Source organism: Carettochelys insculpta, chromosome 6 (assembly GCF_033958435.1).
Source record: "Carettochelys insculpta isolate YL-2023 chromosome 6, ASM3395843v1, whole genome shotgun sequence".
Taxonomy (NCBI): domain Eukaryota; kingdom Metazoa; phylum Chordata; order Testudines; family Carettochelyidae; genus Carettochelys; species Carettochelys insculpta.
The window spans coordinates 124,946,755-124,967,500 of NC_134142.1; the positions used below are offsets into that span (position 1 = coordinate 124,946,755).

At 58.7% G+C, this 20,746-nt stretch overlaps 1 protein-coding gene across 3 annotated transcripts in view; it reads right to left on the minus strand.

Annotated features, from left to right (window-relative positions):
- Positions 1-220: 220 nt before the first annotated feature.
- The window catches only part of SETD1A (SET domain containing 1A, histone lysine methyltransferase), a 25,677-nt gene continuing 5,151 nt past the window's right edge, over positions 221-20,746 (minus strand). Inside the window, exons 3-20 of one of the 3 annotated variants that reach the window (XM_074998306.1) lie at positions 20,733-20,746; positions 16,723-16,821; positions 15,707-15,977; positions 14,515-14,636; positions 13,995-14,218; positions 12,383-13,394; positions 11,269-12,135; positions 10,653-10,835; positions 10,380-10,473; positions 9,880-10,013; positions 9,529-9,628; positions 8,605-8,880; positions 6,860-8,182; positions 6,348-6,517; positions 5,784-5,894; positions 5,432-5,551; positions 4,917-5,054; positions 221-4,576 (exon numbers count right to left, since the gene is read on the minus strand). The exon at positions 20,733-20,746 is cut by the window's right edge and continues 139 nt beyond it. In XM_074998306.1, coding sequence (XP_074854407.1) covers positions 4,403-4,576; positions 4,917-5,054; positions 5,432-5,551; positions 5,784-5,894; positions 6,348-6,517; positions 6,860-8,182; positions 8,605-8,880; positions 9,529-9,628; positions 9,880-10,013; positions 10,380-10,473; positions 10,653-10,835; positions 11,269-12,135; positions 12,383-13,394; positions 13,995-14,218; positions 14,515-14,636; positions 15,707-15,977; positions 16,723-16,821; positions 20,733-20,746 — 5,432 coding nt within the window. In that variant the 3' untranslated portion in view covers positions 221-4,402. Of the gene's footprint in view, positions 4,577-4,916; positions 5,055-5,431; positions 5,552-5,783; positions 5,895-6,347; positions 6,518-6,859; positions 8,183-8,604; positions 8,881-9,528; positions 9,629-9,879; positions 10,050-10,379; positions 10,474-10,652; positions 10,836-11,268; positions 12,136-12,382; positions 13,395-13,994; positions 14,219-14,514; positions 14,637-15,706; positions 15,978-16,722; positions 16,822-20,732 lie in introns of all 3 variants that reach the window. The other 2 variants (XM_074998305.1, XM_074998304.1) reach the window with 2 other exon arrangements.

The following is a 20,746-nucleotide window of genomic DNA, read 5'->3' on the forward strand; positions in this document are numbered from 1 at the left end:
GAGGTGAGGAGACCACATCTGCACACAGTACTCAAGATGTGGGCGTACCATAGTTTTATATAGGGGAAGTATGATATCTTTTGTCTTATTATCTATCCCTTTTTTAATAATTCCTAACATCCTATTTGCCTTACTAACTGCCGCTGCACACTGCGTGGATGTCTTCAGAGAACTATCCACTATCCACATGAACACGGAAGAGACACAGGCAGGATAAGAAACAATATAAATAACCCCTTTGGGTGTTTGTATTTTTTGTTTTTTACAATAAAAGTTTAATGACATTTATAAAAATGTGCTATCTGGCACCAAGTATTGAATCCACAACATATTAACATATGTACAACAGGAAACCAGGGACAGCAACTTAAAGAGAGGGGCGGCGGACGACCTATCCTTTGGTGAAGAAGGGGTCAGGGAATGTGTCTGCATTTTCTTCCCCCTCGGAGCCAAGCGTGCAAGCCTCAGATGCCAGCTGCTGGACAAGCAAGGTAGCTCAGCTCCCTCCGCTGGAGAGATCTGACCCAACACGCACCGAGAGGGGGTTTTGACCTACCCTTGCGGTCCGGGAGTCGGTTCGGAGGCGGTTTGTCTCAGACAGATCACTGGGGTGACCTTTTCTCCCAGCGGAGTTTCTCTTGGCGCAGAAGCGAAAGCCAGACACAGATGCTCAGCTCCGGCTTTGCATCCAGCTCTAGTTTTGGCTATATGCCCCCGCCACGAAAGCAGTGGTTCAGTGAGAGCGGAGAGGAGACACTCTGGAGCCTCCCCTGTCTGAGAGCCCAGCACCCGAAGAAGAAAAGAAATCTCAGCTGAGGCACGTGGTGATGAGACCCACTGCATGTGAGTTCAGACAGGCGGCCTAGGCATTTGATGCATTCGGATCTCGACAAGACACAGGGCTGGCTGACTCTTCAAGTGAAGACCATCAGACAAGCTTGAATCACTTTCCATCCCTGTGGGTCTAGGGTAAGAGTTTGGGGCTTTGGAACTGATGCCACAAGAGACACTGACATAAACCTAAGCAGATGGCCTGGTGGCTCGTCCTGTCAGAGGTCTGAATGGGCAGCTCCATAGGCAGCTCTTGCCCAGGGCTGATGGGAGGACATCCATTTCAAACCCCTTCGGCAGGCTGGTGGAGCAACACACCCATTCCTCAGCAGTGGGTCTTCCCAGCCAGGGCCATGTAGAAACCTGACTCTCGCTTCTCACTGAAGCTCTCTCTCCCAGGCCGCTTTGGAAAGACACCGGGAATGCGGAGATCCAGCGAGAAACAGGAGTTGTGGCCACGCCCACCGACATCAAAGGAGTCTGGCATCGGAGTCTGAGCCTGTCTCTCCAAGGGACCGTGGTAAGTTGGAAGCCTTGACTAGTAGGCATATTCCAGAGCCAGGAGCTGACTACCTCTGTGCTGACAGGAGGTCCCCGTCCCCCCACGTCTGGAGCCGCACACACTAAAGGCCAGAACTGAGCCCAGAGACCCCAATGAATGCTGAGAAAACACAGCAAGTTACTAACAACCGCAGAGAGAAACAGTTAAAAACCCCAAACACGGGGTTGGTGAGTTTAAAACCCATTTCCAACTGGGGAAGTTCTGAGCTGTTAGGCACATGCTAAATACCCTGTATTGCCAGCACTCCAGATTGCTGTCCGGCTGAGAATTTGATCAGCAGAGGGGACATGTTGGCGACAAGACTTTCACTACAGCTCAAGTGTAACATTTTAAAAGCAGGCCTTTCTGTCTAGTCCCCCACACCCCTAACGTGGACGAAGAGGTGGGCAGGTTTAGAGCTCTTCACTGTGCTCCGGGTGGAGTTTCGACAAGACACACACCGTTAGGATTCAGCGAGAAACCAACTGGTCCCAAATGTCGGGCAGAAGGGGCAGAATCTGCTCCAGGGATAAAGTCAGGGTGAACCTGCCAATACCAGTGTGAATCTGCAACCAAGGCCACTGACTCCAGACGAAGTTTCTTACCCCAGAGGAAATGTGGAGTGACTTCAGTGGAGCCTCTCTCTAGGAGTAGACTGATGAAACTGGGACCAGAATGTGTCCCCAGCCCTGCAGGAGTTGCCCATCTCAGCTATACTGTTTTCCCACCCAATTTCACAGCTAAAAACTCTCTGGGGACAAGGACAGCCCCTGCCAGACTTGACAGATGATGCAGTTTTGCAATCAGCACCAGGAAGATTTCCAACAGCCGATCTCATGAAATGCCAAGGCCTCTGGATGGATGTCACTGGGACAAAGATTTGAGCTCAAGACAAAAAGCTTTTGAAGCAGAGTTGAGGAAAGAACTGCCCTGGGTTATTCAGACACTGCTATTTCCGGGGTGCTCATGCCAACACCCAAAAGGAGGCTGACTTTCAGGAAATGTTCACTGACTGCCCCTGGAGGAGGTGTGCGCACACAACCAAGCTAGCCACCCCAAAAATCACAAGTCGTTTTGAAAAGCAGAGCCTACCCTGGTAAAGGAGAACCACGCTAAGGGTTACAATTTGGCTGTTGCGCTCGATTCTGGCTTTAAACCTTGGAGTCTCACGCAGCAAGGCAATGTACTGGCACCTAGATAGGCCTCAGCGGATGAGAGAAGAAGATTTGCAGATGCGTGGATAACCTGAACATTGGAAAGGTGAAGGCAAAACTAAACCAAGAAGAGGGTTTGGGGAATGGAACTGTGGTGCGGATAATCCAACTCTCGGAAAGACAGAGCAAACAACAAACAAGAGTTGATGATTAGAAAGAACGGCTCAAAGCTCAGAAACAGAACAGAAGTTTAACGGCCTTCCCAAGCTCTATCCCCTCACAACACAGAGCTGAAGGCAAATCAACATCTTGGCCAACAGGAGTTTGGTCTCTGGACAGTCCAGCCACCTTGACAAACTCCACCAGGGAAAGCAGTCCCCTTCTGAAAGCGTCAGCTGAGACTCGCAAACACCACTGCCAAAGGTGGGGCACTATTGGCTCTGCAGCCATAAGCCAGATTTCACGTTTCCCGTCTTTCAGAACCGACTCCTGTAAAAAAAGCAACTCAAACTATTCTCTCCCAGGGCCCGTCTGTAAAGGGCTTTTGTTTTCACCCCAGGAATAAGAAAGCAAACTTTGTAATGAAAGAGATTCACCTGGGGCTAGGGGAACAGATAGCTGGTATTTACAATCTCTTCTTTCTTTTTTAGGTAGGAAGAGGGGAAAAATAATAAAAAGAATATTTACATACCAATAACTTTTGTGTGTTTCTACAAGAAACAGCCAGTCCATCTGGAATATATACACAAACTTTCTTCTCCTAAAGAAAAAGTAACAGGGGGTCTCGATTCTGTTCTCGGCTTCTGCTGGAGATTCACTGGGTCCAAGCAGTCCCCGGCTCAGCGAGAGGAGAATCCAGCCCCTTTATTATTATCTGTGGTTTTGTTTTTTCACTATGGGGGAAGGGAAGACACATGGATTGGAAGCAGGATGTGGAGATGAAGAGATCCGACTGGTTCTGTTAGATCTATGAGAGGGCTGGGTACTGCTCTGTCTTGTCCACAGGGCAAGACTCCCCCCACTTGAGAGGGGACAGACATATCGGGCCTTAATGCTAAAGGGGAACAGGACTTTACCAGGCACTGTAATCCAAGCTTGAGGCTGTGCTCGTGGAGCGAATCACGAGTGACACCTGCTACGAAACTGATGCTGGGGGAACAGGGCAGTAAAACCCAACCATACTAAACAGGCCTCCCCTCTGTAGAGGCGGCTCAGGAGCTACCTAGGGCAGGCGGGGGTGGGGAAGCAGCAAGGAAAGACAGATGGGGGAACACGAAGAGGCCGATTCACACCCCAATGCCTTGGACTCTGTCCCCCCTCTCCCCCTGGATGTTTAGATCCATTTCTGGCCCTTTCGGCTGTCTGCATGCTGTGGTCACCCCAAAGGCAAGACTGGCACTTCCCACCATTCTTGGCTCTTGGTGACAGGTGTCCATCAAGCCGGAGGGCGGGAAACAGGGAAGGGGGCGGGAGGAAGGGTGGGGATTTCCTCTTCGGAGGCCAGGAATATAAATGCAAAGAGAAATTCCTGACTGGGCTGCAGAAAGGGCAGCTCTGCTCCCAGCATGCACTCTGCTCTGTTACCCGCAAAGCATCCTGGGGATTTGGGTCAGATGCCCTGGTCCTAAACAGAGCTGCATGCTGGGAGTCGTGGGAGTGGAAGGAATGGGTCTGGCTTGGGCAAAGCTGCTTCAAACTCAGCTCATGCCACTATGCTGCTAACAGCTGGCTCTGGAGCCCATCTGCAGGGAGGCAGGGTCACGAACGGGGGGCAGATCCTGGCAGAGCGCCAGACGGGCCGCAGGCCCCATTCCCAGGCCACGCGGAGCTCTGACAGCGCCGGGGGAAGAGGCAGGGAACACAATAAATAGGGCTCTCAGTTCAGCGTGCCGCGGCAGTTCTCGGTGCCACACAGGCAGGGAATCTTGTTCTCCTCAATGGGGAACTTGTAATCATAGGTGATCTCCTCGTTGACGCCAATGGGCTGCTTGGAATAGATGACGATCTTCTTCTGCGCCTCGATGGTGATGACTTTGGCGTAGCAGTTGGGCTGCGGGATAGAGAGTGGGGTTACAGCTCCGGGGCACCTTCTGGGAGGGTAGAGACAGCCCACCCCCATGGCCACCAGGCCCTGCTCTCAGAGGGGAGGGGGCAACTCAGGAGACAGGGCCGCTGACTCCCTGTGTGAACACAGAGGCACTGCATCTCTTTGGGCCTTGGCTTGCCCAGCAGTAAAATGGGCCCACGTTGAGTCTCTCTCCTGAGCCTGCAGGTGCTTCTCTGGGGAGACATCAGTAACCCTCCCCCACCCCTTGCCCCTGGCACGAAGCCACCAGCCCCTCCCCCCAGGCCCCCAGCCCCCCATGGGGAGGAGCCAGCAGCCCCCTCACCGTGCAGCAGTGGTTGATGAAGCGTGCCAAGTTGCCACATTTCGTGGCGTCGATGATGGTGTCGTGGTCGACGCGGAACAAGTAGCTGCTGCCGATGCCCTCCTGTGCATAGCGCTTCTCCCGCATGTCAGCCACCACCTGCAGGCGGGGCAGAGCAATGGGGACACTAACAGACTGGGCCACGCACTGCCCTGCAGTTTGCCACTGAGCCCTGGGGGAGCAGGGGAACAGCTGCACGGCGACGGCTCGCCTGGCACTGAAATGCAGCCGCCTCTGGGGAGCGGCCACACAGCAACACCGCACGCCGACGGCTCGCCTGGCACTGAAATGCAGCTGACTCTGGACAGAGGCAGTCAGGGACCAGACACAGTGACACCGCACATCGACAGCTCACCTGGCACGGAAATGCAGCCAGCTCTGGGGTAGGGCAGTGGGGAGCAGACACCCCCCCTTCCCCGCTCCCACACAGCCTGGCACCCAAGGGGAAGCGCCACTGCTGCTCCCTCCAGACGCACCTGCCGGATGTTCTGCCCCACATATTCAATCACCATCTCGTCGGCAGCGATAGGCTCCATGGCAAACAGGCCCCACTCATGGATACGGCTCCGGCCAAAGCGCAGCTTCTTCTTTCGGAACTGGAGGGAGGGGACAGGAAGGTCACAGGACTGCTGGGGCAGGGACATCTAGGTCTCAGTGTGGGGCGTCTGCCCACGCACAGACCAGAACCGACTGCTGGGGAGAGCACCCGCTGCCCACCGCCTGCAGCGCAACATCCCCTAGTGCACTGGGGTCGATTCCTCCCAGGACAATCCTGGCCCTGGTCCTGCCCCCCGCGCCCCCTCAAGGAGCTGCAGACTGAGCACATGCCTTGAGCTGATTGAGCTTCAGCAGGTCGCTGTCCAGGATGGCGGAGGAGCCGATGGCGCTGAGCAGGCGCCGCTGCTCCGACCTCCGCTCCGACAGGATGCGGTTGGTGCCCTGGGAGGGAGAGGGGGTCAGAGCATCAGTCCCCCAAAGGGATCACATCAGCTACCACTGCAAGGCCCCACCCACATCTCCAGGTCTTCCAGGGAACGAGGCACAGAGGGGATTCTGCCCTGCGCGGGGATGGGCAAGATGGGCCCAGCTGAGGTGTCTCTTCCCTGCCAGGGGACCATCCGGCCCCATGGGGACAGCCAGCACGGCCCTGCTTGGGCATCTCCTCCCCGCCAGGGGACCATCCGGCCCCATGGGGACAGCCAGCACGGCCCTGCTTGGGCGTCTCCTCTCTGCCAGGGGACAATCCCGCCCCATGGGGACAGCCAGCACGGCCTGGCTGGGCGTCTCCTCCCCGCCAGGGGACCATCCGGCCCCATGGGGACAGCCAGCACGGCCTGGCTGGTGTGTCTCCTCCCCGCCAGGGACTCAGGCTGTCAGGTCTCCTCCCGATACCTGTGTGTCCACCACCTCCAGCGCCTGCGCCGTCACAGGGCACACGTCCAGGTATTTGTCCTTCTCCTTCTTGCTGATGGGGTAGTAGCCCTCGCTGCGAGCACAGCCGGTCTGGTGCTCCCGCAGGTCCGACCACTTCCGCTTCCGCTTGGGATTGGCGATGTTGGTGAGTGGGGCTCAGGGTAAGGAAAAGGACGGCTGGGAGAGACCAACATGCCCAGACACCTCCTCCCCTCCAGGGGGCCGGATCCAGGGCCCTTCCCGCCCCACTGCTGGCAGGCCGGGCACACCTGCGTGCTCACCCCTCAGGCCAGAGATCCCCCACTCACCTGTTGTGCCAGACCCCAGCCAAGCAGCTGATTGCTCGGAGGCTGGGGCCCAAGGGCAGCCACTGGCCCACAGAGAGGTGAGGCTGTGTCCCCCTGCCCCGGCCTGGGTAGGAGCTGATGCCCGCCCCGCCCCCTCACCCTGGGTGGGATGGAGCCAGCCCAGCTGCTCCCCCGAGAGGATATTGGTGTGGTGCACCCAGTGGGTGTCGTTGAGCCAGTCGGTGCTGTTGTCCTCCTGCAGCAGGCACTCGTAGGTGAGTCTCAGGTAGTGCATGTCCTCCACGTCCAGACCCGAGTTCCAGATGTCGTAGAGGATAGTCATCTGCTCGAACTCGCTGCGCGTCTCGAAGGAGGGCGGGGCGGGGGGCCAGGGCTTGTGTGCGTGGGAGCGCAGTGTCCGGCGCCGGGTCTCAGCAGCGTCAGCGTCCTCACTGTCCTCCTCCTCCTCGCTCTCCGAGGCTGGGGAGTCCGACGCCTCCTCCCTGTCCCTGTGGTGCTTCCTCCAAGGCCGCTCCTCCCCCGCCAGGGCCAGGAGCGCTCCCACCTCCAGCTCGGCCTTGGCCTCGCCAACCTCCGCCACCACCTCCTCCGGTGCCTCCAGCACCTCCCCAACCTGCTCGCCAAAGAGATCCAAGCGCAGCAGCTCGCCTGGGCCTGGGGTGTCCTCCTCGGCCCTGGCTGCTCTCCGGGGAGTAGGCGGCACCGCTCGCACAGCCATGGCATAGTTGTGCTCCAGGAGGATGCTGCTGTCTCGGGGCACCAGCAGGGCATGGGGGGGCGACTGCTCCTCCGCCTCATCCGATGTCTCTGTGCCCTCCGAATCCTCAGTCTCCTCTTGGGCCCGGCCAATGGGCATCTTCAGGGCAATGTCGGCCAGCACGGCCAGGTCCACACCACCCGCCTCCGGCTGGTTGGCCAGCTCCAGGAGGGAGGAGGCGCCCAGCTGCTCCCGCAGCCGCAGCCGCTCTGCCTCCCCAGCAGCGAGGGGGCGCGGGGGCTCAGAGGAGCGGGATTGGGATCGGGAGCGCCGGCGGCTGCTGCCTGCAGGGGGCTCCTCGGGCCAGCACTTCACCAGCGAGGCGTGGTCTGCCGGCAGGTTGCTGATGGTTCTTTGGCTGGCTTTGGGGACCTCCCGCTTGCGGCTCCCACTGCTGGGAGGCTTGGGGGCAGGGGGCGGCGTGGCAGGGCGGGGGGTGTCCTGCGCTAAGGGCACTTGGGGCACCGGCGAGGCGGGTTCCAGAGGCACTGCTGCAGGAGGCACCAGCTCCTTGGGAGGGGCTGGGGCTGAGGCCAGGAGAAGAAGGGGGAAGGAGGGGGGCGCTGGGGTTGGTTCGGCCACCTTCTCCGCCCCCGCCCTGGCCGCCGCCTCCTCACCGGGAGCTGAGAAAGAGACCGTTTTCCGGCGCTTCTTGGGGGGCGGCAGGAGGGGGATGGGTGAGGAGGGGCGGGGAGCTGGCTCAGCCTTGCGCTCCTCTGGAGGGCCGGTTCTCTGCTCCACTGCGGGCGCTGTGGGGAGGGAGGGAGGGAGGGAGATCAGAGGGATTAGACGACGCGCCCTCATCTTTGTCATCCATGCGTGGAACATGTTCTGTTCTGCACACAGAGGCCCGTGCGCATGCGCACCAGCAGCAGACCCACACACGTGGCCGGCTGCGGGTGTCTGCTCATCAGCTGGGCGGCCGCCCAAGCACTCAGCTCCCAGGGACAACACAATTAGAGAGCCCCGGCTGCACACTGAGATGGAACCCAGGGCCCCTTTGCCTGGCCCCCCCTGGACCCCCACCACTCAAGGGACTTGGACCCCAGTCCTGCCACAGCCCCAGACATGCAGCAGGGTGCCACTCCTGCGCGATGGGGCTCATCTCCCCCTGCCAGGCAGCGGTCGGTCCCTGCCCTTTCCGAGGCGATGGGCTTAACTGGCTACGCACCTAGTGTGGCCACTTTGACCTTTTCCAGTTCCGTGCCTGCCAAGGCCTCAGCTTTGCTCTCCTTCCCCGCTGGCTCCACGGGACAGCTGTCCATGGTGGACTCGTCCATGCTGTCCTCTGCTGTCCCCTCCACACTCTCAGCTTCATCGGAGGAGGAGGAGGAGGAGGAGGAGGAGGACGATGACGAGCTGCTCTCCGAGTCGGAAGCGCTATCGCTGTCCTCGTCAGACTCCTCATAGAGGGAGTATTTGGAGGAGTCCTCACTCTCTGCTGCTTCTGGGCAAAGCAAAGGGCAGCTCAGTCCCCACTGCCTAGCAATTGACTGCTGAGATGCAGCCAGCTCTGGGGCAGGACAGCTGGGAACAGCTGGTCAGTGACACGGCCCAGGGATGGCTCTCTCGGTGCTGAGATGCAGACACCTCTGAGCAGGGCAGCTGACGCTAGATACCACATAGGGACAGCTCATCCAGCACTGAGGGGCAGTTGGGTGGCATGACATGACATGACAATTGGTGACATGAACACAGTGGGAGTGACACAGATCTCCGGGTTGGGCTGCACTGAGGGGACCGAAGGAGCCAGAACAGTGAGGGGCTTCAGATGTGGCCAGGAACCGGGTTCATGCTGTGCAGGGAGCCAGGATTTCTGACAACCACTGAAGGCCGGCGGCCTGGCTTCCACCTCGCCTGAAAAACAGCTCTGCATGCGATGGTAACGCTGGGCACTGCAGCCAGCCCTGACTACGGAGCGTGCCGCCTCCTGAGCTCTGGACACGCTCCCTGCAGCACAGTGCCCCCAGCGTCACACTGTGGCATTGGGGCCAACCCAGACTGCCAGGGGAGAGCACCCCCTGCTGAGCCTCTGCCCGGCTCCCTGGAGCACAGCGCCCCCTAGCGCCAACAACAGGAAACATCCCAGTTCTACCTTCCGATTCCTCTTCCTTGTCACTACGTGCTGCATCCTCTTCCTCCTCCCGCCGCTGCTCGTCCTCCTCCTCTTCCTCCTGCTCGTCATCGTCATCCTCCTGGAAAGGACCAAATCAGGGCCCATGGAGACACCTCTAGGGGTTGTAGAAGCCCTTACCTGTGTGGGCACCCTCTGCCCAGCTCCCTACAGCACAGCACCCCCGACCAGCCTCAACCGACATGCGAAATGGAGCTGTCTAACGGGGTGGGGGAAACTGACGCATGCGCGCGCATGCACGCACGGTCCTCGTCTCCACCTCTGCCAGGGACAGAGCAGTGAAGATGGGCTGGAAGTGGTGGCTGCTCTCACCTTTTCTGAGGACGACTCTTCAGAGGTCTCCTCCCCTTCGCTGTCCAGGCAGAAGAGCTTCCGGCGCTTGCCCGGCCCCTTGATCCACTCCTCGTCCCGCTTGGCTCCCTTTGGTCCTTGAGCAGCCTCTTTGTCTGTGAGTGGCAAGGGCAGGGTGTTAAAGGGACCACCTGCAAGGAGATGAACCCAGGAGTCCTGGCTGCAAACCCTGCCACACCACTACTTGAATTCACTAGAGCCCATTCCCCTCCCAGAGCTGGGCAAAGAACCCACGAGTCCTGGTTCCCAGCCCCACATCTTTAATCAACCAGACTGTCCCCAGAGCTGGGCAGAGAACCCACGAGTCCTGGCTCCTGGACCCCACTACTCTAACCCATCAGACCCCAATCCCAAAAATGGGACTAGAACTAGAAGTCCTGCTCGAGCCCACTAACCCTGCACTCAGGTCCCAGGGGCAAAACTCCCAACCCCGCTGACACCAGCCAGAAGAAACCACTCACCATCCTCCTCTTCCTCCTCCTCAGCGGGAGTGGAAGGGCGGGGGCGCGTCTCTTCACTGCTCTCGGAGATCTCACAAGGCTCTTTCCTTTTCACCTGCAAAGAGCACAGCAGCTGCCAGGGACAGCAGCACCTTGGAGGAGCTGAGAGCTGGCGTCCGCTGGACTGGGAAGGCCATTCCCTACCCCCCACGAGCCAGCCAGGCCCACAGCAAGGGACCAGATGAGAGCCAGCTTCCTCCAAGTCGAAAGGCCCCTGTGCTGAGCTGCATTTACCTTGAAGGATGGGAGCCTGAGCGCCCCCCGGAGGCCAGTGCCGAAGCTGAAGCCCTCGAGGCTGACAGTGCCGCCACTCTTGGCCCAGTCGACCAAGGACAGCAGGGCTGGATCTCTGAGTTTGGTTTTCTCCTTCTCCTTCTCCTCCTCCTTGGCCTGTTGCTTGGCTGCGTTCTGAAAGGGCTGGAGGCAGGACAGCCTGTGAGAAACCCTGCCCAGACCAACCAGGCCAAGGCCACACACCAGGGGCTGAGTTCTGCCTTGGGACGCAGCCACAGAACCTCCTGCTCACTTCAGCAGGCTCCCAGCCCCCTCCTTGAACCCACCGACTCCCACTCCCTTCCCAGGACTGGGGTGAGAACCGTGACTCCCTGCCCCAGGAGTAGAACCACAGCGCACTCCGACACCCAGACCCCTAAACAGAGCTTGTCTCCCACTCACACGGCCTGAGTCAGGAGCAGTGCCCGTTCATGGCTTAACCGCAGGAGAGGTGGGGCTTGCTGGAGCTGGAGGGACAGTGGGCAGCCTCAGGACATGGGGAAGTGCAGGGCAACGCTCCCCTGATTGCCGGGGGGCTGGCAGGGCAAGGGGCGATTCTCGCGCTCAGGGCTCTCACCTTGGCCTTCTGCTCCTTGCGCTCCCACCACTTGTCGAAGGTGCTGAAGGCCACGTTCTCCACCATCTTGCGGTTGAGGTCCCGCTGCATGATGCTCTTCATCTCCTGCGTCAGAGTGGCCAGGACGCTGTCCACAGTGGAGGCGTGAGGGTCGCAGGGCTCCTCCTCCTGGTAGCTCCACCCCGCCGCCCGGTATTCCAGAAGCCGTGGGGGCTGTGAGGGTGGGGGTGGGGGCTGCTCCGCGCCAGGCGGGGGCTCCTCAGTACTAGCCGGCTGCTGCATGAAGAGCTGGTCTCTCGGGAAGTGGCGGCTGTCCTGGTCCAGCAGGTAGTGCCCGTAGAGCGGGTGACTGGCGAATGCCGCTGCCTCCTGGTGGTAGGGAAAGGGCTCTTCGAACTGCCCCTTACCCTGGCGCAGCTGGTGCAGCCGGCTTAGCATCTGGGTCTGCATCTGGAAGGACATGGGCATCCCTCCCCACTGGTTGCCCAGCCGATTCATCAGCTCCAGGGAGTTAACAAAGTCATAGATGTGGGGGGGTGCAGCTGCCCCAGGTCCTGTGCCCGCTGTGCCTGCCTGGGCCCCATAGTCCGGTAGGCCTGGTGCCTGCAAGTGGTGGGGTGGAGGGGCCTGGGAGTAGTCAGCCTCACCCGTCAGATGGGGCAGGGAGACCGACATGAGGGGCTGCAGGGGGTAGCTGGGGGGTGGTGGCTCTGGCGGGCGGGCGAAGGCCGAGACGCCCAGTGGGAGGTGGCCAAGGCCTGCCGGCAGCCCTGAGAAGTGCGGCTCGGCTGGTGCCGACCCCGTGGGCTCCTCCTCCGCCTCTTCCTCCGAGATCTCCATGTCCTCGCCGGACGACTGCTGGGAGGCCTGGGGAAGGAGACATGGTCAGAACATGTCCCCCTGTTCCTGCCACAGGCCCTGGGCCACCTGACACCCACCCCCAGGACCTCCATCCCTGCCCTTCCCTTTCTAAGCCCACCCCATGCCCCCAAGTCCTGGCTCCCAGTCCCTTGCTCTAGTTCCTCCCCCCCGCATCACTGGTGCGTGAACCCAGAGATCCGGATTCCTAGGCCCCTGCCCACCACCCCTTCCAATCCCCAGAGGAGCATCTCACCCGGTCCTGCCCATTGGCCTTGGGCGAGTCTCCCGCGGCATCTGGAGCTGGCACCACATCCTCAAAGCTGACGGGCAAAGGTGGGGGCGGGGTGCAGGGCCCGTGTGGCTCCGGCCCCTTGGCCCCTGCCCTGGCCCCTTCCTCCTCCTCCTCCTCGGTGTCTGAATTGAGGAAGGAGAACTTGGACCGTTGCTCCTTCAGCAGCATCTCAATGCGGGAATCCAGGCTGCTGTGCTGGGCAAAGGGGACACTCTCGTTGGTGGTCTCCGGTGCCGGGGAGCCCAACCGGGCTGGTGAGGCCTGGGGGGCCGGTGACTGGGCCTGATCTTCTATGCCGCCGGCTGCAGGGCTGGGCTCTTCCTTGCTTTCCTGAGCCAGAAATTCCGTTGGGGGCAGGGAGTTGGCAGCAAAGGTCTCGGCCGTGGGCAGCAGGCGGTAATCCTGATCACAGGGCTGCGGCTCCGGGGCAGCTTGATAGGGAGGGTAGATGGCACCGGAGGCTGTGAAGGGCTCCCCTGGCTGCCCAAAGCTGTGGCTGTTCTGGAAGAGGGGCCCGTCTGGCGTGGAGGGAGCCACGGGGTAAGAAACGGTAGTGGTGGAAGAGGAGGAGGAAGAGGAGGAGGAGGAGGAAGAGGTGGAGGAAGGAGGGGTGGGCTCATCCCGCTGGGGGCGCTCCCGGTGCCGGGAGTGGTAACTGGAGTCCTCCCTTTGGTGGGAGCGGTGGGCGGAGGCGGAGGAGTGGTGGGAGGAAGAGCGTCCCTCGGAGGAGTGGCGGCGCTGGTAACGGCTGCCTGCCCCCTCGTACTGCTGGCTGTAGGGCGAGTAGTGGGAGTCGCTGGAGCGGTAATGCGAGGACGAGGAGGCGGTGGTGGCGGCAGTGGTGGAGGAAGAGGAGGAGGAAGAGGAAGAGTAGTGCCGGCGGGAGTACGATTCTGTGTAACTGTTCTCATGCCTGCGGGACTTGTAGGACGGTGGCTCAGGGTGGTAGCTGGAGTAGCTGGGCGTGCCCTGCCTAGAAGACAGGGGAGGAAAGACATGGACAGTGAAATCCCGGCACCGCAGACCAGCGAGCTGCAGCCACTGCAGGGGCTGGCCAGCTGGATCACAGCCATGTACTGGCGCACACAGCTGGCTCCTCCAGCCCCGAGATGCTGAGGTCAGCCTTGCCCACCGGGGGAGAGCGCCCCGTAATGAGCCCTGCCCCGCGCCCCCTAGTACCGCACCGGGGCCAGCCGTGCCCGCCAGGGGAGAGCGCCCCGTAATGAGCCCTGCCCCGCGCCCCCTAGTACCGCACTGGGGCCAGCCGTGCCCGCCGGGGGAGAGCGCCCCGTAATGAGCCCTGCCCCGCGCCCCCTAGTACCGCACTGGGGCCAGCCGTGCCCGCCGGGGGAGAGCGCCCCGTAATGAGCCCTGCCCCGCGCCCCCTATTACCGCACTGGGGCACCGAGGCCAGAACTGACTGCCAGAAAAAGCACTCGCTACCGAGCCGAGCCCAGCCCCACTCCCTGCAGCTCCCTCCTGGCCTCCCACCCAGGCTCAGCTCCTACCCGGCGTGAGCACCAATGGCACACGGGAGCTGTGCACTGGATGACCCCGAGCGCAAAGCAGGTACCTGCTGGAATACGCCGAGTCTTGGGAATACGGCGTTCCTCCTCGCGGGGTATGCGGGGTCCCCTGGGACGACTGAGGGGTAAACTGACTGTAGAAGGAGGGTGTGTCCTGGCGACCACTGGAGTATGGGGTGTCCTGAGAGCAAGGGGTGCCATTGCCAGGTGTCGAACCCACTGTGCTGGCTGAATAGGAGGAGTCAGTGGATGGGCGCCGTCGGGATTCGGACTACAACAGGAAGGAAGAGAACTTCAGAGGCAGCTGGTACCTCCGCGGGAGGGAAGAGCTGCAAAGCAACATTGCATAGGGACAGCCTGCTCAGAGCTGAGATGCAGACACCTCTGGGGTGCAGCACCTGAGGACCAACTGCACAGCAGTGCCACAGGGAGCGCTCACTTGGCAGTGAGATGCAGCCAGCTCTGGGGCAGCTACTTATCCCCATTCCTAAACATGGAAGTGTGTGCCTGAATTTGAGACGGTGGGGAAGAGCCCGGCTCCTGACCCACCCGCCCAGCATCCTGTACCGTCTCAGCCTGGGTCACGGGCGCAGGGAACTTCTCGCTCAGGGATTTGCCCCCGGTGGGAACGGTCTGAGGTGTGTAGGAGCCATTGACGATCAGCTCATAGTACTTCATCCGCTGCTGTCCTGTGGGGGCAGGAAGAGGGCACGTTTGTGAGGAAGGTCAGGGTTGGGAATTCCAGTAAGTGATGCAGCCACCTCTGGGGCAGGGTATCTGGAGAACAATGCTCAGGGATGGTTCACCCAGCACTGAGATGCAGCTACCTCTGGGGTGGAGCACTTGAGGGACAGGCACACAGTGGGGCCAAATATAACTCAGTGGTGCACCCCATTCTTTCCAGGTTGCTGCCTGAGGTGATGACAGATTGCTCAGCTAGGCGGTGACTGCAGCATATCCTGGAGGTGGACAGAGCCCTTTATGCACCAGGAACAGCCCAAGGAGGAGTGAAAGGGGACCACCAAGCCATTCCTGGGAAGCTGGGTCACCCTGCTGGCTTGCTCCTCTCCGCTGTCCTCTGGTCACTCCCCAGGGCACAGTTTAGCTTCCTGAGGACTGAACTGCTTTAGTCTGGAGTCTCTGGGCTCAACAGAGGGGTGCGTGGAGCCAGTCACCGGGTCATGCAGAGGTCTAATCAGACTGCCCACTGGTCCCTTCTGGTGTGAAACAATGAGAGTCTACAGGTGCCAGGGTCTGATCTGGGCTTTCCATCTGCTGTGATACAGGCTCCCAGCAGAGGAACCCTGCCCAGTGGGAGATGCTGGGGCAGAAAGGAGGCTCCCTGCGGAGGAGGCTCTGGATGGCGAGGAGATCTGCTCACTGACAGGAGCTGTGGGCGGGAGACAGAAATCCCAGGGCCGGAGCTCCCCAGGAGATCAGAGTGGGCCCATCTGGCAGGGCAGGACGCAGATGCGCTCCTGCATTCTGAACAGCCCTCTGCCCCAGCCCTCCCGCCAGCACAGCCACCTTGTCCAGGGAGAAGAGAGGCTTCGGCCGTGATCCTTCTGAAACTGCTGGGTGTTGCCCTGTTGCCAACTAAGTGCCCAGCTCTGCAATGGCACTAAGTGGAAAGCACCCCCTGCTGAGCCCCGAAAGCTGCCACACTGGCTTCAGCCCCACCGCCTTTGACTGAGCGGCAGTGGTGTGCACCAGCTAGGGGACGGGCCCAAGGAGAAGGCTCCCTGGATGGGGTTGGTACCTTTGATGTCCAGCTGGGCGTGGATGATGTTGCCCATGACTGAGGTGTTATGCAGGTTCTTGACAGTCTCCTTGGCTCCCCGGGTGCTGGTGAAAAGCACCTTGGCCAGGCCCAAGTGCTTGCGGTTCTTGGGGTTGTAGAGAATCTCGATCTCCTCGATCTCCCCGTACTTCTTACACATCTCGGCCAGGAAGGGCTCCTTGATGTTGTCGTTCAGCCGGGCAAAGGTCACCTCCTTCAGTGGGATCTGCCCGACGTAGAACTCATCCAGCTGCCATGGGGAGAGGGGAAAGATCAGCAGCTCCACGCTGACCCCCATGGTGGGGAGGGAGGGGGAGATGGGGTCTTTGCCCTCGACAATCCAGCCCCAGGGCTGAGGGAAAGGGGGACCAGCTGGCCGAGGACAGGCCAGGGGGGCCTTCTCCTCTAGGGAGCAACCACTGGGGTCCAGCTCTAGGCCAGGGGGACTGACTAGCTGGCTCACAGGGAGGTAACGAGTCACCAGCCTTCCCCTCTGGAGGGCCCTGGCTCCCATCCATCCCTTCAATGGGAGACTAGCCGGTGCAGGGAAGAAGGGAGCAGGCCATGTGGCCTTTCTCCGCTGGCGAGGGTGGCTTCCATCCAGCCCCAGTGCTGGAGACTGACTGGATCATGGGATGGGGAATGGGGCCCTTCCCTGGGCTTGCAGAAGGCCCCAGCTCCCACCTGGCCCCAGGGCAGGGGCCTGGCCAACAGGGATGATCAATGGAACTAGGCCTTTTTGCTCTAGGGGGCCCTAGCTCCCATGCAACCCATGCTGAGAACCTCATCTCTCCCTCTTGTTACACAGCACCCCCAGTGGCCAAAAGACCCCAGAAGTTGGCTAGATCCCAGCACACATTCAGGAGGAACCACCCAGCTCACTGGAAGTCCCAGGCTTAACATCCCTGGGGTTGGCTCAGGGAGCCCCAGAGCAGAGCTCGCTCCCATGCTGGGAAGCTGGAAGGCTGACACCAGGGAAGCCTTGCCCTGCTTACCTTGAACTTGGGAACAGGGAGCGACAGATCTCTGTGCTTGGACCAGATCCTGCGAGGTCTGGGGTCTCGTACGTCACCCACAGGGGGGTACCCTGAATCCTGGGGGAGGAGGAAGAGATGCCAGCGGAAGGTTACCTTTCAAAGGACCTCAGCAGGAGGCAGACCCAGAGGGATACACACGCTCAGACTCCTGGGTTCTATCCCCAGCTCCGGGAGCAGAGAGGGGGGCTAACAGTTGGACAATGGGGCTGGGAGCCCGGATGCCGGGGTCCTGTTCCCCTATTTTCTGGTCTGCCTAGGCCACAAGGCAGCACTCTTGCCTGAACAAGAGCGAACAATAATTACCCCAGCTCTTAAGTCAGGCTCAGTAGCCCCACTTTACAGAAGGAAAAAACTGAAGTACAATGGGAGACAGAGACTTATCCAGGGTCACCCAACAGGCCAGAGGCAGAGCCGTGACTAACATTCAGATCTCCTGAATCCCAGCCCAGTGCTTTACCCACTGGGTCATGCCACCAAAACTTCTAATCTTCGTTTTAAAATGCCTGGGATGGAACATCTACCACCGCCTTAGTAAGTGGTTCCAACGGTGAAATCCCCTCACTTAAGGCAAACTCCGAAACAATTCCTAGCACAGAGCTTTTAGAAAAGCATCCAAACTTGATTTCCCAACGGTCAGTGACAGGGAAGCCACCAGGACCTCTGTGGAATTGTTCCAATGGTTAATTACGCACACTGTTGAAAATTCACAAATTTCTAAATTTACACCTTAGAAACAAGATTCATTGCCCTCCCTTCTGCTGTGGGAAAGACCCAACAAAACAATAGGGGAAAGAGACTGCCAAGGCAGGGGGAGGCAACACTACCCAGACAGAATGCCATCAAATGAAGGCTGGGAAGGATATGATTGCTCTAACCATGCATATTCTACAGAGAAGATTATTTTATTTAACTGTAGGGCCTCAGCAAATTAATACTGCATTTTTACACACACACACACACACACAAATCTGGCCCTACCCAAATCTGTTGTAGAATATAAAACACACACAACCAGGGCTAGATTATTTCTACATTCAGACTGTGGTTGTTTAGATGATATACAACCTATCCTCTATTCCTTGGTTATAGTGCATAACGGCACATGGTTATACCTCTGTGAGGCTGGCTGAGGTTACTTTTAGGTATACAGTGTTTCTTTAGGCAGAACTTTTGCTGCCATGTACAATAAAGCCTATGGAATTCACTGCTTTGGGGCTACAAGTTTATCAAAGTTCTCGGAACTCCAGGACTTTGACTGGGTTAACAAGAGGGTACAGAGCTATAGCAGTAAATCAGAGGCAGGAGTTCTGCCTGGGATAGAAGCCCTCCTGCTAGAGGGTTCCAGTTCTGATGGGAACTAGCAAGAGATCTGCCCAAGAGGGTAGGTTATTCTAGAATTGTGCCTTTCCTCCACAGCAGGCGCTGTTGGCTTCTGCTGGGGAAGGGACAGCCTGTCTGATCTGGAGTGGAAGGACACAGCCTTGACAGGGGTGGGGACAGGCGAGCTGACGCAGCAGGGGTGGGGACAGGAGAGCTAGAGAGGCCCAACAGTCGGGCCCAGGATGGGATACTAAACTATGGGTTTCATCTGGAGTGAAGGGGAGGTGGTGTGATATCAGGACAGCATGGAGAGGACAGGATACCAGGTTAGATGGGTCCCTGGGCCTCATCGGGGCAGGGCAGGGATGGAAGCAAGACACCAGTCCTGATGGGACCATGGGTCAGATCTGTGGTGGTAAGTATGTTTCTAATCACGCATTTGGTTTCAAACCTGTAGCAAAATCTTATCTGTTTGGACACCTGTGACCATTCAGACAAAGGATGGCTACAGGAAAAAACTCTACAGCATAAACTGCACAAGAATGGGGGCGGGCAGGCAGACGGGAGCAGATCCATGGGCCCATCTAACCTGATACCAGGCTCCCACTCTGCCACACGGGGTCAGACTCAGCGTTCCATCCAGCTCAGCATCCTGTCCCCTCTTTGAGATCTATCTAGCCTAGGATCCCATCTCCCAAAGAAGCCAATTTCAAATGCTTTAGAGGAGAATCTGGGAGACTGCTGGTGGTTCTGCTGCTGGACAGACCTCTGTGTGATGGGTCTGAAGTCATGCAGCCCTTACAAATGTAAGTCAAGAGCCCTCTGGAGCGCAACTGCAGGCTTGTCTGGGCTTACCACCAGGTCGACATGCCGGAGGTCAATCTTCCAGGATTCGATTTGGCGGGTTTAAATGGACTCACTAAATCAAATGCTGAGGGCGCCCCCATTGACCCCAGTACTGTACTCCTCACGACTGACCCGCTGTGGAGATGGAGAACAATTTGAACTATGCCACTCTCCTAGGTGGAGTTGTGTATATTAGGTCAACCTTCTCCCCTAATGTAGACCTGCCCTACAGCATATCCTGACCACAGGTTTATATTTTGGTAAGGCCAAAAGCCAGAGCCCTGGCTCCAGGCCTCCCTGTGCTAGATGCAGTACAAACACTAAAGAGAACGATGTTCTCGGCCCCAGAGAGCTTATGATCTGAGTGTAAGGCAAGAGCCAGCAGGTGAGAACAGAAAGACAACAGGCAGGGGAGAGACAGATGGGGAGTACACTCCACGCACACCTTTCTGGCAGCATCAGGACAAAGGAGGGTTTGGAGGAGGGATTCTAAGGTACAACGAGTAGCTGTGCACCTCTTTATGGGCAGCATGGGAGAAAGCACAAGGTGCCTGTTTAAAAACGTAACAGTGACCAGTGGTGGCCAGGGACTGTGTATATACCTCCATGTTCTAAAGAGCCTTGTGAAGAAGAGCAGGCTCACAGGGAGACCCACAAGGCCTGCAGCTCAGCAAAGACATACACAACAGAGCATGAGGCCAGGGAAAGGAGAACTGGGCCCACACTTTCTAAAGAGCAGAGGGCTGTGGGCACAGAAGGAAGCCCTGGGAACTAGGATGGCATGGACTGGTGAGCAGATAGCCCAGCTGTTTAGGGCTCCCAGGGACAGAGGGGTGCCACCTAGCAAGGGGGCAGAGATCACTGCTAATGGGGAGGCTGAAGGGGAAGAGCAGAGGGCTGGGAGCTGTCTGATTGGTGAATGAAGACAGAACCTCTGAGGGGGATCTCTGGCTTATATCCAAAAGGAGACAGACTTTGGAGAGTGCTGGGAGTCAGAGAACGACAATCAGAAGGGGAAACTGAGGCAAGTTAGCGCAGTACCACACGAAATTATAAAGCCATGACGGGAAACCTTCTGCTGAGGTTTGAGAGTTTTACAAGTCATCAGCCACCCTCAGAATCTTATTGGCTTTAACAGGCATCTCTGGGGCAGGGCAGCAAGATACATCAGAAACACACATTCACAGAGGGGCAGAAATGGAGCAATAGAATTTGACATGCAGAGCAACTCCCAGTGCCATGTGGTTTACAACTTTGCAAGCGACAACACTGCGTGATTGAGCAGCTCTTTCACAAATACTTCCAGTGTGCATTACCCAGAACAATTAATGTCCCTCACAAGCCTGCCCAAGGGGGTTTACCCTCTTTTTACACATGAAAAAACTGAGGCACAGAGCATAAGGGGGAGTGGAACGTGCCCTAAGTTATACAATGAGACAGAAGCTGGGGAATAGACCCCAGGAGTCCTGGTCCCAGTCTCCACTTGCTCTAACGCACTAGACCCCGCTCCCCTCCTAAAGCTGGGGATAGAACGCAGGAGTCCTGGGACCCAGGCCCCCCCATCCCTACGCCATGAGAGCCCACTGCACTCCCAGAGCGGGAGAGAGAAATTGGAAAGCATCACACTCAGCCTCCTGGGCTCTGCTGCTTTAGCCCACAGTAAGAGGTAAGCAAGGGCTGAGCAGGGTGTGGCTCATTAGCATCACTGTGCAGAAGGGGAAGGAAGATGGCTACCCCCTCTTTGCAGGCAAGCCCCACACAAGAGGCAGTGAATCCCCACTGTCCCCCATGCCTGGACTCACAGGGGCGCTGAAGT